Consider the following 19,473-nt stretch of genomic DNA (forward strand, 5'->3'; position numbering starts at 1 on the left):
GTTGTGTCAAACCAACATGTAGTGGGAGGAGTGGTTGGAGCCGCACCCTATATCTTTAGTAGGGGGTTTCTATCCTAGTAACTTAGTGCCATATGTGTTTCCTGTCCGGAAGGATGAGTATAACTCACTCACAGAATTGATCTGCTGGGGGCGAGCTCACTCAAGCAGGTGTTTTTTAAGAGCTGTCAATTTAGATGCTGCGTTTCAGAGGAGGAAGGGCAGGTATAATGCTACTCATCTCATATTCTAGATGTTGCGTTTCAGATTCCAGTTATTTCTTTTGGGATCTTGCGTACCATTCCTTTCTTTCCTTGGTTGAAGAAAACTCCTTCTGATCCAGCGGATTAACCCTCCACCTCCTGAATGGAGCTCGGGGAGAGGTGGATAAAACTATCCCATATCTCCCTTTTTGTGGGATAGAAATCTTCACCGTGACATAACTTTTAAAACTCAAGGGCCCTCTAGCTATATAGTAACAATGTTCCCTTTTTCCACCTTCAATTTGTCGATGACAAAATGGAAACTCTATCAATCAAGGCAAAATCCTTTGAAGAATTCCTTTTCTTCTTCAAAACTTCGTTATCACCAAGCGCAACATACTTTGAATCCTCATTTCTCCAAAAATATTATTCCTTCAAACTTCCTCAGGGCCCTTCAAAATTCCTCAGAACTCCTCTCCTTGAGAATTCATTGAAAAATATTACTTGAGAAGGACCTCCTTACCAAGCTTGACCATAAGCTCAACACCACCTTCAAATCTCTCGCTCTCCCAATCAAATTAACTTTGCTTTAAATTCATCTTTACACTAGACCTCATGCTTTTTCAAGAGGCCTACAAATTCTCAACCTTCAAATTCTTCACAAGGTAAAGATATGGTGGAGGAAACTCAACACTGAATAAGCACTATGGGGGATAAAATAGGATGCAAGAGACATCAAAGCACAAGGTCTTCTAAGAATGGAGTGGAACCAACTAGGACCTCTGATATAAAACAATGCTCATCAAATCAAAATTATTGTCCAAAACTAGTGTTTCTTTAAAACCAGAGATGAGCATTGAGAAGTTTACAAATTTCAAATAATTCTTGGGAACTAAAACCTCAACAAAGCAAGCGGCAAATTTTTCAACAATCAAAAATCTGTTCCACATCCTGAACAAAGCTTTGTATATACTACAAAGTATCATAAATTACGATGGGTACTACTGTATACCTACCATACTATCATAGTATAGCAACCATTGCATGCCAACCAAGCAATGGTGAAGAGTAGAGTGTTGCCAAGTATGACAAGTGTCAACGAACAAGGAGTTCAGTTTGAACTTTGAACACTAGCTTAATTGGTGAAGAGTGAAATATTGAACTGAGTTACGTTTGACCTCTAAATTTCACTACTTTAAGATCAAAATCATCAACTATATTTGATATCTACTCCCGATCGAGTTATATTTGAACATTGAACTCTACCAAAATGCCTTTAATGGAATTGTATTTGAAACCTTAACTCTACCACTTCAAAATCAAAATCAAGTGTATCTGGCATGTGCCTGCCCAGTGAAGGAAAAAATAAATATCAACCGTATCTATCATGTCCCATAAGCCATCCACAATCCAAAGTGTAATCTGTCCACACACTACTCAATCCGATACAATAGTTCTATATATTTTTTGTACAGCTCTACAGCTCTACAGAACTCTCAAACACAAAGTTCAGAGCCAAGTATATAACAAGAACCATTAATAGAATATCATTATAACATTTAAACCTTGATTAACATCTCTATCCTATTTTGTTGGTGCTTTAGGAGCCAGACTAATGAATTAAAAAATGATGTGTCAAGCATTATTAATTACAACAAGCCCCGAAATTAAGTATTGACTTGCATATATTATACTGATTTGCAACATATGCTTGCACTTGTTATGCACATAAAATTGCTGGCAAATTTACTCTGGACAGTTGCACATGCCCATGGTTTGACACACTTCAATTCTCACATTCTTCTACAACATCCAATTAAAGCCACACTAACAACAATTAGTGGGAATTCAATATTAAAGCTAAGAGAGTATAGCCAACACATCTGACACCCTCAATGTCACATATTCAGATCCATCACCACTTTTAAATTCGTTACCAGCAAATTTCGAGTATAGAATAGTATTTCCAACAGTCACTGACATTGTCTTCCTCTTTCCTTCTTCATCATAAGCACCAGGTCCTACTGAAATTATCTACTTACATGAAAATATGTAATAGAACTCAAACTTTCAAAAATGCCATCACATATTTTCTAATAAGCCCTATTTTATGCTCAGACTAGATTTAAAACATAGGAAATGTAATCAGAGTTTGTTTCTGAAAATAAAGTTGCCTATTAGAATACTTTAAGCATGATACCAATCCCTATATTTTAACATACCGTTCCTATAGAAGGTTTCTCCTTAGCACTTTCAGTGAGGAGCAGACCACCAACTATCTTCTCTTCTGCCACTGCAACCTATAGCATACATTCAACCCTCAGAGATTTTCTGAAGAGGATATATAGCGTCCATGCTCAAATCCCCAATTTCAATTCGCCCTGAATATTTTATCAAGGCCCCTCTAACAATTTGGACTAAAAATGTTATATTGCTACTAAAACTCATTGCCATCAAAAACTTACCTTAATCAAAACTCGATCATTCAATGGCTTCAAATCCTTGATATCATCTGTATCAAGAACCCCCACAATGTCATCTTCCTTTACAAGAAGATGATTAACTCCATTGAATTCAATCTCTGTGCCAGCCCACTTGGAATACACAATATTTGCACCAAGCTGCATAGTACAAACACAATGGTGTCATACTCCCTTTAACTATATTTAACCCACATGCAAAAACAAACAAGTCATCCATGGATTCCTCACTTGTCTTACACAAAAGACATCTTCCAGGACCCCCTTATCCCAAGTTAAAATTTTGTTGTCTAAAGCTAACCAGTGAAAGATTTTAGCTTTAAGAGGAATTTCTAACTTTCAAACTAAGTGCCACTATGGGGATCTTTCCCTCATCATTTCTTCTTCCATCTTTACCTTGTATTCCAGTTTGGAAATATATTCATCAGGTCCCTCATTTTTTGACCACTTAAATTAGCTCATCTTGTTTAGAAAGTTTAATCATTAATGGCACTAGAATTTAAGCTATGGTTTCTTGCCTCAGTTTTTACCCCTCACAAATTCAAATCCCATGCTAAATTCAAGCCATGAGATCAAACATTCCTGCCATCATTTGTTGCCGCATTTTCCTTGGAATAAATCCCTAAGAGATGGATATCTCTTATTAGCTTACATAGTTTGAAATTACCTTTACAGCCAATCTAGGGGTCTTCCCCTATTCTTACCTTGTTCCTTTGAATCCTCCATGCTGTCCATTTTCCAATTAATGGGAATGCTTTCACCAAATCTTTCCAAACAATAGAATTTCCATTAAAATGTTCCCTTTCTTCTGTAAACTAATCTTCTGTAGAAATCATTCTCAAATGTTTGGTTTTCGTAATTTTCTCCTACAGACCTTCATTGTAGACTAACCTCTGCAGACTTTTAGTAGCTAGAGCTAGATTGAAGAGATTTATATTTTTTTATGCCCCACCCTCTAGCTTCTTTAAAATTTACCACCTGGCTCCATTTAACTAAATAAATTCCTTTCATTTTCCTTCTGTTTTCAATTTTTTTTGTTAATATATATATTATTGTGTTTATGATGCCTTTAGGGATATGGACAACGGATATCCAATGCACAAGAATACTTTCCAGCACAGCCTTGACCAGCACTAATCTCCCTCCCCTAGAGAACCATCAATTGCACCATAATGAAATTCGAGCTTCAATTTTTCTCTACAACCAAGTTCAATCATAATAAATATAATCAGCAGGCTTTAAGATCCCAAGTATATGTTTCCTTGATCTAATTCCATAAAATTCATAGGAAACAGATTCATGATTTAGGCTTTTTCTTCCTCAGCCAAAGCATTGAACAACATTGTAGAATTCCTCATAGTGATTTCCATACCTATAGTTTTGCAGTAAATATGCATTATACCTTTTAACTCCCTTAGTGATTCTTGCCCAGATGTGATGATATCATCAACAAACAATAGATGAGAATATTCAAAGTCAGAAATTTTTACTCCTTTCACTATCCCTCTTCTCCTTGCATCCGTGATCAGCATACACCTTCAACCACTAATAGGAAAAGAAATGGTGATAGAGAGCACCCTTGACACAAACCTCAATATGCATTAAAGAAACTTTTGGGGGACCCGTTGATTAGAACTGTAAAAGGAACTGAAGTAAGGCATCCCATTAACCATTCTACAATCTGCAAGTTTGTTCCCAGCTGAATCAACAACAGTCTAAGAAAGAGCCAATTCATTTTGTCTTACGCCTTTGCAAGTTCTAGCATCATTGCTACAGTAGGAAGCTTGTGAGTTTTAATTGTATGTATTCTTTCATATATTGTTCCCACATCAGCATAGATTTTCCTATTATAAAGGAGCATAAATTCTTCTTCATAACTTCAACTGTCCATCCATTGGGTATATGATTTTTAGTTTTTTTGAGTTTAAAACTGCTTTTATCTCCTCTTTAGACCCCTCTACCTCCAAGTCTATGTTCATTTCATCACTGATAATTTTGGGAAATAGCGTGATAATTTTCATGAATTTACAAATATTTGCTACCATTAGACTTTTAAAATGTTGCTTTCTCACTTCCGCTATCTCCTTAAAAGACTTATTAACCCTAGAGCTATCTGGCTTATTGTTTTCCCAAATAATGTTAATGTTTCTTGTATGACTTGCGTACTTGTGAAAAAGTTTAGTATTCGTGTCACTTTTAGAGAACAAGATGGTTCTCCTTTTTAGCTTAGTTTCTTTTTCCTCCTTGGCAAGGTGGTTTGTTTTCCCTTCCAACTCCTTGAGAGGATTGATTTCATATTTCAAAAACACCAAAGGTTTTTAATTCAATTTTCAACATCCTTTAAATTTTTCGAACAAATCTTTGAGCTCAATCTGCAGCTTCACCTTTTACCCTTTTCAGATTGTTTATGAACTAATTCATGTCTCTGTCCTCACTGTTACAATTGTAATGTCATCAATTCTTGATGACCACAAACTTGGAATCCTTTTTATTTAGCTAGTAAGTGATTAAACTTAAAGGGGGTTGGATGCTTCTTACTCTCTGATTCAATTTGTATAAATATAGGGTGAGCTTCCCTAAACAACCTATGATCTCACTCTCTGAATCTAACATCAACTAAGTAGCAACAAAAGATTTATCTAGCCTTTTTGAAATTCCACTTCTGCCTTTTTAGTTATTTCTCCAGGTAGGTTCTTATTTAATTGGTTCTACATCAATCAACTTTTGAACTTCAAAGAAATGACTGAAAAATCATTTAGAAATGGGGTTTTTCTTGCTGCAAGGGCCCCACTGATTGTCAACCGTGCCCTTTACCTCCTCTTTTTTTGAAACCATGACTTTGCTTTAGAGTTATTAGAGTTTCTTCCAATGGAGACTTGGTGGTGATCCTGATCAAGTGCTAAACCCCCTTCCAGACCCCAAAATCACCCACAACATTCTTTCTTTGATCTTGGATGGTAAGATGACTTGAAAATCTCACCACCTTTATTTTGTGAAGCCCCTTTAACTAACTGACCACCCAAATAGGACAAAGAACGAATCCCTACATCATATGATGAAGCTTCTGAATATTATATTTCATGGTCTAAAGAATGGATAAATGGCATGAAGAGAATGCCGCATTTCCCTGAAGCAAAAGATGGACCCAAATTCTAGTGGGGGACCTTAAAGTCCCCTAAATCTTCCTTAATGTTGCAAACAATTTTGGAACATCCAATAATGGAAGGGGATTCTTTTAGTACTATTAGATAGCATGAGGAATTGATAAAAGGGGACCTACCTTGAAAAGTCACAGGAAAATCATGTGTTCCTTCAACCACTTTAGGACCACATACCTCAGACTACCACTTATCACCTTCCAAAGCTGGAAGTTGGAACAACATCTGAATCAACAACCTTGAGATTTTCCTTCCCTTTTTCTTCTACCTTGTCCAGACTTCAAATTGGCCTCCAAATTAGAATCTGTAGACACCACCATTCATATTTTTTTCCCTCTCTACAATATTCCCACATAATTGTATGAGAGGCAACCCAATGGAATGGGACTTTTAACTGTTTAGAAGTCCAACTTCTAGTTTAAAATCCATTTTCCTTGGGAAATCTTAGTATCTGCAGGCAATCTTAGTATTTTCATGAAGATCAGTTTCTGCCAGCATTTTAACCACTTTCCTATCTTTGAAACTGAAAATTTTCTCCAAGGAGACAAAATTGAGCTATAACATTACTGACCCTTCCAAAATTTTTGAATTCCTCCATAGCTCTAAAGGGAGATTGAATCTATTGCAAAGATGTTTGTTCCTCCTTTGGGTCAAAACCTAGTTTCCACTTTTTAGGCATAGTCTAGAGGCCCCCCCACATCCAATCTTGCTTGAGAAGCATGTTCTCATCCTCCTAGATTTTCACCATAAAAAAAATCTAGCCCTGGACTAAAATATGTAATGCATGTTGAGTTTTGTAGCTCGGAAGGTACTTCTAGTCTTGTGTCTTGACTAGAAAGACCTTGATTTGCCTTGTTATGACCTTGAAAAATGATGAGCCATGCTTGTTATAATGGGTTATCAAACATTTCTCAAAACAACCCGTACAACATTTTCCATCTACCATACTGAGAAAATGCAACTGAAAAGAATGCAACTTAAAGCAAATTTCCAAACCTAAAATCTACACAAGAATCTTCACACTACTTTTCCATGTATATGATTTGATATTCACCCAATGAGTGACATCAGCGAAAGATTTGTTAAATAAAGGTATTACAGACTCATGTGCTGGTGTGTGTTATGGGTTATTTAAGCAACAGATCGATTAGATTGCCAATACATAGACATTTAAAAGGAAAGACAGTAGAGAAATACAGTAAGCAAACACAAAGACACAAGAAATTTAATAAGGAGTTCACCCTATTCTCCAGGGCTACATATCTAGTCCAGCGTTCAGTGGTGGCCTTGTTTTATTGTGTCTTTAAGTAGAGAATTACAATGCAGGGACTCAAAGTGAGTTCTCCTGAAGCAGATTTGCTTGGCAGGGTGGTTCTTGGATTCCCCAAGCCACTTGAGTACACAGACTTCTTCTTCCTACCAGCTCTGTGACCTTTTGTTCTATAGAGGAAAGAGAAAATGTGGTGCTCAGTCCGGATAGATCCTTTATGGGATGGCTTGAATCTTCAAGCTCTTCTAGTGCTCGATGCTGCCTTTGGTCAGCTCAACCCTCTGTCTTCTTCTGCTTTGCTTTACTGCCTTCTTCTCTGTTTTTGTCTCTCTGTGTTCAGTCCTCCTCTCGGGGTTCTCTGACTGACTAACTTCTTTGTCTCTTGACTGACTTACTGTGACTGTCTCTGTTCATGAATTTAGCCATTCGTTCCAAGACAGTTTGGTTCCTCTTTTTCCTCTGTTGATTAACCTTCTGTAGCTGTGCTTGGAGTTCCCTGTTCGACATCATCATCAGTGCTTAAGGAGTGGCCACATGTCCTCCTCTAAACATCACCAGCCTACTTCATCGATTCATTTCTTCAGTTATGTCATGGATGTGTTCTTCCTCCACCGTGGCGGGAAAAATGGATTCCAAATCCTTACAAATCATCGCGTATTCCCTCGTCGATTCCGCTTCTTCTATCGGGCGCAATCTCAGCTGTCCAATCTGAGTCCCCCAGATCCAACACCATACTCACGTTTCGTGCGGTTGACTTGCTCGACCGTTAGCATGTGATCAATGGCAGTTTTCTCTCTCCTCCCCTTGCCACGCGTTGATCATTGAGTGGAATCGCTTCGCTCTCGTCCAAAACCACTTACCGTTTGAGGGCGCCCTGATCAATACTGCCAGTTTGCAGAGTGCGGGTCCCGTCTTTGTACTTTTAGCGCCTTTTGCTTTTCTTCCCGCGGTTCTCCGACACCCAACGCAACCGAGTGCTTGGGCTTCCTCCATTTTTGCCTTATTTGCCCAGCAATGCACTAGGCACTAATCGCGCATCAAAATCCACCTCTATTTCCTTATTCGGGCCTCCCAGGGGCTACTTTGACCTCCCGCGCAGTCTCTATGGGCATCGATCAATGCACTTTGACCGAGGTCCTCATCGTTCCATGTTGGCTGCCATTGCCACTAGTTCAAGGTGTTTTTGATCGCTATTTTGGATTCTTTAGACATTTGCTCCGACCTGATACAGTCATGGTTCCTTGACAGTCTTTTATGGATCCAACTTGGATCACGACCTTCCCATTGAAGAAGCTTTTCGACCACCAAAAGTTGGTTTTCAAGCATCGACTAAGTGAGGGTATTGCTTCTTCATTTGTCCAATCTCAATCCACTTTGCACTGCTTGGCTTCGAACCTTTGAGCCCAATTCTGAGGTACTCAACATCTCCTCTGCGCATTGTACTCACCTTCCTGTCCAGCGCTGTGTCTTCCTGCAACTCATTGAGATATTTAGGTAGCATGTCATCAATAGAAGGCAATTGAATCTACTCTTCAGGGTCCTCAATCATTGAAGGTTCAAACAGTCTCAAGAAATCTTCATTTACGACTGAGTAGATGTGCATGTAAGCTGGTAGATCAAGGCAAAAAGAATTTTCACCAATCTTCTTAAGTATCTTAAAAGGTCCATACCTAATAGGCTTTAGCTTTTTACCTTCACCTTGCATCTGATCCTTGCTAATATACAGCCAGACTTGGTCTCCAACTTGAAAACTATGCTCCATCCGATGCTTGTCATGCCTAGCCTTGTACTTGGCCTGGCTCTTTTCCAGTTGTTCCTGTACTGCTTGGTAGATCTCGTGGATCTGTTCAATGAACCTAGTTGCCTTGTCCACATCACTGTGTCCATCAACCATGGTATCTTTACCAAAGACAAAATCCAAAGGAGACCTTGGTGTGAACCCAAAGCAGGTCTCAAAAGGAGATCTCTGTGTAGAAGAGTGTTTGGCTCTATTGTAAGCATGTTGCACATAACACAAGTGTTCATCCCAAAGTTTAAGATGTTTGCTGCAATAACCTCTCAGTAACTGGATCACTGTCCTGTTTACTACCTCTGTCTGGCCATCTGTTTGTGGATGAAAAGTCGTGCTTTTCTTTAGTTTGGTGTCCATCAGTTCCCACAGACTCGACCAAAACTTCCCTACAAATCAGGTGTCTCAATCAGATACAATGGAAGTGGGTAATCCAAAATGAACCCATACATGTTCAAAGAACAATTTTGCAGTCTATTCAACTGTAATTTGTTTATTACAAGGTATCAAAATACACATTTTTCTGAACCTATCCACAACAACATATAAATAATCATGACCTTTCCTAGACTTAGGTAGCCCTCCAACAAAATCCATGGAAACACTTTCCCAAGGGTGAGAAGGAATTGGAAATGGAGTGTACAAGCCTAGTTTTTTGTTGCTGGGCTTGCTTTTAGCACACATGGCACACCCTCTTACATATCTAGAAACTGTCTCATTCATTTTCAGCCAATAGCAAAACCTTTGCAGCTGTGCAACTGTTTTACTTACCCCAAAGTGACCTGATATCAGAGAAGTGTGTGCTTCCCTAATTATCTTTATCCTCTTAGTTTGTGGAATGCAGAGTTTCCCACAATGATATAAGAGTTGGTCCTTCACATGATAGTCCAATTATTCTACCATTTTTCCTTGACTCAAAGTTGCATATACATCTTTAAAGTCCATATCCTGAGCATATTGTTCTATATAGCTTTCATGTAGCACATAATTATGCTTAAGTATGGTAGATGCATTTATAATGGGTCTAGATAACATGTTTGCAACCTTGTTATGTATGCCCTTTTTATGTCTGATGACTAAATGAAACTGTTGTAGAAACCCCATCCATCTGTAATGTCTTGATTGCTGCAACTTAGTTTGGGAGTGTAGCTATTGAAGTGGTTGATGATCAGTATGTATTACTGTCTCCTTTCCCATTAAATAATGTTTCCACTTTTTCACACTTTGAACTAATGCATACAATTCTTTATCATATGTAGGATAGTTAACTACTGCAGGAATAAAAGTCTCAGAATGATAACATATGGGTTTATCGTGCTGTATCAACACTGCTCCCATGGCATAGTCACTGGCATTAGTTTGGATCTCAAATGGTCTTTGTAGATCTGGCTGTGCTAGTACAGGTGTTGTAGTAATTCTCTCTTTCAAGGCGTCAAAGGCTTTCTGATGTTTGCCTCCCCACTGAAACACCTTATTCAATCCTGTTAAAGCATGTAAGGGAGCTTTAATCGAGGAGAAGTTAGAAATGAACTTCCTCTAATATTGTGCTGCTCCTGAGAAGCTTCTCACTTCTGTAGCAGACCTGCGTTTAGGCCAGTTCACAATGACTGCCACTTTAGAGGGATCTATTTTCAATTCTCCTCCCCCTACTATATGACCCAAGTAGTTTAGAGATGTTTTTCCAAATTCACATTTTGAGAGTTTAACATAATTTTTTTTTCCTTTCAAAACATCTAATGTCTGCTTAACATGCTTTAAATGTTATTCCCGCGTTTTACTAAAAATCAGAATGTCATCCAGATACACAATAACAAAATCATCAAGAAAAGGTCTAAGTACATCATTCATTAATATCATGAAAGTAGCAGGAGAATTGGTCAAGCCAAAAGGCATAACCAGCCATTCATACAATCCCTACTTTGTTTTGAAAGCGGTCTTCCATGCATCTTGCTCTGCAACTCTGACCTGATGGTATCCACTATGCAAATCCAGCTTGGTGAAATAAACAACTTCCTTTAATTGATCTAGAAGATCATATATGCGAGGAAGGGGATAACGATTTTTTATTTTTATCTTATTCAGTGCTCGGTAATCAATGCAAATTCTCCAAGAGCCATCTTTCTTTCTCACCAAAATGATTGGTGACCCACATGGTGATGTGCTTGGCCTGATGAACCCTTTCTCAAGCAACTCCTGCACCTGCTTCTTGATTTCAGCATTCTCTAAAGCAAACAACCTTTTATACCTGTGGCTACTATAGTTGTTTCATCTCCCGAGTCTGACCCCAAATCTTTCTGAATAGCTGCAGCAGTCTTCTTCTTCTTGCCCTCGGACTTCTTAGGTCTCAGCTCTGGATGCAGAATCCAACAATGCTCATCATCATGCCCCTCCTTTTTACAGTGAGTGCATGAAGCTTTGGCTTTCTGTGCAGTGTTAGCCTTCCTTGCTTTCCACTTCTGCTTTCTTTTCTCCTTGCTCTTGCTTACAGTGGGTTGGGATGGTCCCCCAACTTTTGGATTTCCATTCTTTCCTCTAGCTTCTAGATGAGTAGCTTGTACAGATACCTCATCTATATTAGTGGGATTAAACATGAGGATGGTATGCTTCATGTAGCTGTGTAGACCACCAATGTACTTCAAAAGAGTCTCTGGTGAGTCTAATGAGATACCCAACATCAATGCTCTCTTTCTGAATTCTTGAGTATACCCTTGCACACTTTGCCCCTTCAACTGTCGAAGAGTTTGCCAACTCATCATGGCTTGTTGCATGTAGACCAATGGATAGAACTACTTTTTGATTGTAGAAAAAAAGTCACTCCAGACAGAGATGGTCTTACCATGTCTTTTCATATCAGCTTGGGTTCTGCCTTCCCACCAAACCAAGGCAGTACCTCCTAGGCGTAGGCTTGCGAGCTGAATCTTACTCTTGTCTGAGTCTATGTTCTGTACCCTGCAATACACTTCAATTTGTCTAATCCAATTGTCCAACTTTTCAACATTTGGCTCTCCATCATATCTAAGCAAATCAAATTTAACATCTAGCTTAATCAAAGATGCTTTCTTATTATGCACAGGGCTATTAGGAGGCGTGAGAAAGCTTTCCTCTTTCCCCTTTCCTTTGGAGTGGTCATGGCAGTGAGACTTATCTTCTTCCTTATCTTGTTTAGAACCTGATGAATCTTCAACCTTATGCTTTCTAAAGTCTCTGTACATTTCTTCTACTATAGACTTTATAGCTAGGAAAATATCTATGAATTGAGGGTCTAGCCCTATAGAACCTTCTTCTGACATTGTCTTCCAAGGATAGACTCTCCCAATTTTAGGATTAGTTTCCACCAACTCTCCTTCTCCTAATTTGAGCTTTGATCTAGTGAGAATTCGTAGCTAAACCAACACAAGCTTGTATAACCTTACAGCCTAGAGCTCTGATACCACTTGATCTGATATTCACCCTATGAGTGACATCAGCTAAAGATTTGTTAAATAAAGGTATTATAGACTCATGTGCTACTGTGTGTTCTATGTTATTTAAGCAATGGATCGATCAGATTGCCAATACACAGACATTTAAATGGAAAGACAATAGAGAAATACAGTAAGAAAACACAAAGACACAAGAAATTTAATAAGGAGTTCACCCTATTCTCCAGGGCTACATCTCCAGTCCAGCTTTCAATGGTGGCCTTGTTTTATTGTGTCTTTAAGCAGAGAATTACAATGCAGGGACTCAAAGTGAGTTCTCCTGAAGCAGATTTGCTTGGCAGGGTGGTTCTTGGATTCCCCAAGCCACTTGAGTACACAGACTTCTTCTTCCTACCAGCTCTGTGACCTTCTGGTCTATAGTGGAAAGAGCCAAATGTGGTGCTCAGTCTGGACAGATCCTCTATGGGATGGCTTGAATCTTCAAGCTCTTCTAGTGCTCGATGCTGCCTTTGGTCAGCTCGGCCCTCTGTCTTCTTCTATTTTGCTTTATTGCCTTCTTCTCTGTTTCTGTCTCTTTGTGTTCAGTCCTCCTCTCGAGGTTCTCTACTTGACTAACTTCTTCGTCTCTCAACTAACTTACTGTGACTATCTTTGTTCATGATTTTAGCCATTCAGTCCAAGACCATTCAGTTCCTCTTCCACCTCTGTCGATTCACCTTCTACATCTGCACTTAGAGTTCCCTATTCGGCGCCATCATCAGCGCTCAGGGAGTGGCCACATGTCCTCCTCTAAACGTCGCCAGCCTGTTTTGTCGGTTCATTTCTTCAGTTACATTGTGGATGCGTTCTTCCTCCACCATGGCAGTCAAAACAGATTCCAAATCCTTACAAATCGCGACGTGTTCCCTCATCGATTCCACTTCTTCCATTGGGCACAATCTCAACCAGCCGATTTGAGTCCCCCAGATCCAATACCATATGCACGTTTCATGCGGTTGACTTTCTCGACTGTTAGCGTGTGATCAATGGTGGTTTTCTCTCTCCTCCGCTTCCCACGTGTCGATCATTGAGTGGAATCGCTCCGCTCTCGTCCAAAACCACTTACCGTTTGAGGGCACCCCGATCAATACCGTTGGTTTCCAGAGCACAGGTCCCGCCTTTGTACTTTTAGTGCCTTTTGCTTTTCTGCCCGCGGTTCTTCGGCTCCCAACGCGACCGAGTGCTCGGGCTTCCTCCATTTTGGCCATGTTCGCCCAGCGATGCACGATTAGCACTAGGCACTAATTGCGCATCAAAATCCACCTCTGTTTCTCGATCTGGGGCTTCCAGGGGATACTTTGACCTCCCGCACAGTCTCCATGGGCCTCGGTTAGCACGCTTTGACCGAGGTCCTCGTCGTTCCACGCTGGTTGCCACTGCCACTAGTTCAGGGTGTTTTTGATCGTTGTTTTGGATTCTTTAGAGATTTTCTTTGACCTGATACAGTCATGGTTATTTGATAGTCTTTTATGGATCCAATTCGGATCAGTATACAAAGCCAAAATGAAAATTAGGCAAACCCTCTAGAGCTACTCTCACCATTAATAATGTCCAATTACATGTAGCAGGGAAACCACCAATGACAGTGGGCATTAACTCTCATGAAGGGGATTGAACAGTTCTCCGTTCCCATCAACTCAACACCTTTCACTGAACCAACAAATCAGACACATATGGAGGCGAGAGGTATCTAAGAGTTCATCCCTACATATTTATTTCTTATCATGTCTCTATTTTTTTTAATTATATTCCCCTTCTTATAGTTAGAGATTTACTTATAAAAAGTTAGTTGTTCATGTTTCAGTCTTTCAATTTACCACATGATATTTGATGGTGAAGGCACTACAATATAACATTGGTGTAAATATTTGAACTACAAAAAACGTAAATGAAACCAGACGATATGAAAGGGAAAAAATTAGGAAAACAGGTGCCAAACTATGTACAAACCGTGTGGTTAAATTATAACAATAATAAATGAATTACTCAATCCAAAACAAATTCCCTGTCTCCATGTGACTTCAAAATGTATGTACAATAGCTTCACATCCTCAGTGTGTCACTTTGGAACAAACCAGTTGAGCTACTTACAGTCAAATAAATTGCTATGGCACACGGTACTTTTATAAATAGATTTAACAGTGCGGAAGTTGTCAATGTAACATAGTGTGTAATAGAGTGTCAAAAGAAGAATATCTCAAGTAAAAAATGAAGTAAAGATATCTGAAATCTGAAAGGATAAGTCACAAAATTTTGAAAGTTATTAATGTTAAGCAACAGATTGATATAGGTTGCTGAAGTTGCAGTCTTTATAGATGGATTAAAGGACACTATTAAAGGTATGTTAATGACTCAAGGCTAGTTGTCCAAACCCGCATAAATATTTTTTCAAACTATGCATCTAATTCCTGAGATCAAATGAATGTTAATATACTCCTTGTCAAGTGTGAGGTTGAGTTTACTTGCAAAGGTTTCTGTCCTTGTTCAATTATTTACAAGTTCATGTGTATTTTTATGTAGAAATACTCATTTTCTGATGATTTCATCCTTCAAACAGATGATTATTATGGTTAGTATGCCTTCAATAGAAAGGTTTGTTTACTAGTTGGCTGATGATTTAATTCTTCAGACATAGATGATTATTATGCTTAATATGCCTTCAGCAGAAAGGTTTGTTTACTAGTTGGCTGATGATTTAATTCTTCAGAGATAGATGATTATTATACTTAATATGCCTTCAGTCGAAAGGTTTCTTGAACTTGCTGACTCTTGTGCTCTAAATTATTTTGAAATTACTTACAAAGTTGTGGCTTATACAAGCTGTTTCAAGAATTTGTGGGCTTCTAATTAATTGATTGTGGTCTTGCATGACATGTTTGGTCTTGTTTCCTGCAGATGTTGTGGAAAAATTGCGCAGTCAAAGGAAAATCGATGCTTTACACTTTGTCTTTGCATTTGGACTTGTAGAAAAATTTCCACTTGTGCCTTTGTTGAAGGCATATCTCAAGCATCAAAAGAAATAGCAAAAAAAGGAAGAGATCATGTTGGGTCACTGGTATGTTTATTCTTATTGGTGTGGTTCATGCTCCCTTGTCAGTATAAACTATCAAAATATCAACTTGTCATTAGACATATTCTCTGAACACTTGCATTTCTTATTGAAGAATTCAACAACTTGAAAAGAAATTAATTCATTGAAAAATGTAATAAAGTGCATTGAAGTGCTTCACATCTATAAACTTTACCAGAGCTGTTATTGAGTCTTTGGATCTAGTTATCTTTTCCAAGCACACATGTACAAGAAGATGAGAAATAATATGCCCGACTAATTTCAAGTTATCTTCCTATGAATAGGGTGTTCCCTTCCATAAACCTGACAACTCGCTCTACTTCTTTCTAGTGAACAAATTTGGGACTTTTCATGAATTGTGAGATAATTCCAACCCCATAACTATCAGTTCCTTATTTAAAGTTATACCCACTAGATTAGAACCTGCACAAGGAGAATTTCATTCCCGTTTCAAAAGGACCTACAATCGAATTATACCATGCTATCTAATATTTTATATATTTCTTCGCATCCTTGGCCTATGACATAAAGACGCAACATGCTACCTTGCATTTTCTATACTAACACTCCTAAACAATAATAAAGTATGCCCAAATCTATTATTTCAAATGATCTATGCATCTCAGCTTTTGTTTTTCAATTATCGAAGTTGTTACCTATATTTATGAGATTATCTACAACCAAGGCCATAGTGATAATATATGTTAGAGTTTTATCCATGTTTCACTAAAGGTATTTTTTTTTTCCAATAGCACTACAATACATTGCAATTTCCATTCAGTAGAGAAGTGTACCCAATAGCAGCCTTGGTTTGTGTGCAAATTGGTTGAATTCACAGTAGACTTTATTTGTTGTTTTGAAGGTGTTTCTCCTTCAATATTACTTCATCTCAGAAGATCCTTTCAATATACACCTTCTACAGATGCATACAGCCTTGGGGTACATGCTACTGATAGAGGGAAATGTTCCCCTAGGGCTTTTTGGGTTGAAACCCTAGCAGACTGAAAGTTATCTATTCAAAGAAACATACATTCATACAGCCATTATGCTATTATAAGCAAATTCTATGATAAGGGTACGTACCTTTGGTCCTACGTTTGAGAAGGCCTTTAGGGTCCAAACCCTTCTTGAAGTTCCCTTCTTCTCTTTTGTCCTGCAAAACAACCAATTCAAAGAATACAGCAGTACGTGGACAAAACTTATAAAGAAACCATCTTCATGTTATAAGGAAAGGTAGTTAGTTATGAAATCCAAACAACCATTTACATATGAATTCTAAACATGAATATCATTAACATAAAGAAGATTCATTTTGGGAACCAAGACATGTGTTTCTTTTATTATAGACAAATAAAGTACATAAAAAGGAATATTTTCACCTGAGTCACCTTCAGCAGGCTCCAAGAAAAGCTTCCTTCCGGATCCGTTCCAGCCTCAAGCCTCTAACAAAATCCTTCCATGACTCTCTCCATGATGTCATAAATGGTGGATGAACATCAACACACAAGGAAACAAAGGTTTCCTGTACAAAATGGGGAAAGTGCAGAAGGCACAAGGGACTTCAGACCTGGTCAAGGGAAAAATCTCAGCATAATAACCTTTCTCTCTCTTCTCTCCTCCCTTAGGCCTTCCCTTTGAGGTCTTTTTATACCATCTCCAAAGTAGTTTTTTAGTTAGGATTTGGTTGGGAACAGTTGGGCCACGGGCACTAACAGGTGATCAGCAGGTAAAACCCGCGATCTCCGCCCGAAAATAAGGAGTTTTATATTTTTTTAAGTGTTTTAATACATACACGCGGGTTGGCTATACACATACCCGCGTATACACGCGTTTAACTCAGGGCAATGTCGTGTATAAGGGATAAAACACTGTTTTTTTTAAATTTTAGGACCAGGTCTGGAAGGAGGGGTTGCCCTAGGCCATGAGTACAGCATCACAAACCATAAGAGTGAGATTTGGAGCTATAACAGATGCCCCCTAATATATGAGGTCAGAAGGGGTACATGATGGCCGAAATATATTATGCGAGTACATGGAAAGGAAGTCTGTCAAAAACCAAGGAGGACTTCACCAGAATTCAGCCTGCCAAGCCACCAAAGGAGATCAGAAAGAAACACTGTCTGAGGCGGGCATACCCATGCTCAGAAAAAGTAAAGCATGTCCGCATATCAAGTACAAGCGGATCCACTAAGTATACAAGTATAAATGACTGAAAGATACATAATGGATCATCTGATCATAATGCACAAGTACATGTCTGAATATCACATATAAGACTGTCAATGATGCTGAAAGATGCAACAGATCACTGATATCAAAGATTGATCCCCAAAAGGTACCAACTGAACATGATGGAATAGGATGGTACTACACTGCAAACTCAGGTGCCAGCATATAGAATGTCGCCATGACTGACTGCAACATATAAAGTGAAGTGGTATCAACTAGCAACAACAGGAGCAACTGTCAAGTGAACCAATGAATGTTGATACAACCTGAGGTCTTCACGACCGCCGTGGTACATTTCTACACCATGGGAATAAATGATCTGAAGTCGACCATGTGAGAAATCGTTTGATTACCGATCATTGATGTGTACCGTTAACAAACGCGAGACTACTCACCGATAATGATAATGAGCATCAAGGTACCCAGTACAATCTAACAAGTGTGAATAGATGAGCTGGAGTCGAACACCTGTAAGAATCTATTGATCAGGAGACAATGATGGTTTCCCACTGTCGATAGCGAAGGATCTGCCACTAATGACTGCAAACCCCAAGGTACTGCCAAATGGACTCTAGATCTTTGCCCCAGAGCAATGAGTCGGAGTCGATAGGGAAAGATCCGCTAGAAGGAAGGCATTAAGGCATCCTTCATCAATCTAGCGTAAGTGTAACCCATAGGCCAATAATGTGGAAGGAATCGGACGAAAAAGATGTAGTAACCCAACCGAAGTACGTTTCCGGCGTACACAAGATGTGGCTAGCACACGGCAGAAACCCTCTGAACCAACCAATAATGAAAGCTGACACAGAGGCGAGGTATCCACCAATAGGGTCAAATGGAAACCAAGGTACTGCACGAATCCCAATGTGTGATAATGTAAGCTGATGTCGAACACAAGGGAAACCACTCAGTCAAAGACCCATGATACTGATCGATGCTGAGCACAAGGTAACCTATCAATAATGAAAATAGGGCCAGGGTGCAGCTCTAGGCCTGTCCTCAGAGCAATATGTCATCGTCGATAAGGACAAGACCCGCCAGCAAGAAGTCAATGGGGACCTTCTCAAACCGGCACGAGTAAAGGACCAATATAACTAATGTGATGATAGACATGACACTGACAACCAGGGATGGCCGACTGAAAAATGAGTCAAGAGACACCGCAGAGAGGCCGACTCGGGCTAACTTCCCTTGAACAAAAGCATGACTCAATGTGACTATGTGGCAGCATATGATGACTCTGTATAAGTTCGCCATGCAGGAGGCACGAACGAACCCCCCATATGATTGGAAGAGATAACCAATCAGTGGAGAACTGACTCAATAACAAGGTTATGGCGTACCTAAGTCAAACTAAATCCCACCCATACGGAGGAGACTTTGTTTTGAGTGCTTTGTTCAAGGGTGACACGACTGACTCTAGCTGCCAACAATAAATGGAAATAATGTCCCGTTCCCGCTCTTTTTGGAATATTTATTTTTTTTGTCTTTTTCTGTTAAGCCGGAAAAAGAATAAAAGAATGCTATGGTACAGTGGAAAGAACGAGTGTCAGTGAAACAAATGATCTAGTTCCTGGGAAAGGAACGTTCCTATGCTCAATGCAGGGAGGTGAAAACTGGTCAATGACACTCAAAGGTATGTTCCTTCCACGGGTCAAGGTGTGTCAAGCTGCAGAAGTCAAAGGTATGCAAGGTTGATTTTGCAGACGTCATGGTCAAAAGTTGGCTTAAACACGAGTCCAAGTGAAGTCGGCTCTAGGCCAAAAGGTGCAAGTGGTCAACATGCAATGCAGTAGTACAACTCAACACAAAGGAG

General features: G+C 39.2%; 1 protein-coding gene across 1 annotated transcript; it reads right to left on the bottom strand.

Moving 5' to 3' along the window:
- Nucleotides 1–2,060: 2,060 nt before the first annotated feature.
- On the bottom strand, nt 2,061–2,827 carry LOC149227620 (20 kDa chaperonin, chloroplastic-like). Its single transcript, XM_089375542.1, has 3 exons — nt 2,666–2,827; nt 2,423–2,500; nt 2,061–2,234 (listed from the first exon to the last, which is right to left on the bottom strand). The coding sequence occupies exons 1-3, from the start codon at nt 2,825–2,827 to the stop codon at nt 2,061–2,063; spliced, it is 414 nt and encodes a 137-aa protein (XP_089231668.1).
- Nucleotides 2,828–19,473: the final 16,646 nt, after the last annotated feature.

The sequence above is a fragment of the Pinus tabuliformis genome, chromosome J (genome assembly GCF_031772625.1).
Source record: "Pinus tabuliformis cultivar Carrire ecotype Pingquan chromosome J, CPIR1, whole genome shotgun sequence".
In the NCBI taxonomy this organism is placed as follows: domain Eukaryota; kingdom Viridiplantae; phylum Streptophyta; class Pinopsida; order Pinales; family Pinaceae; genus Pinus; species Pinus tabuliformis.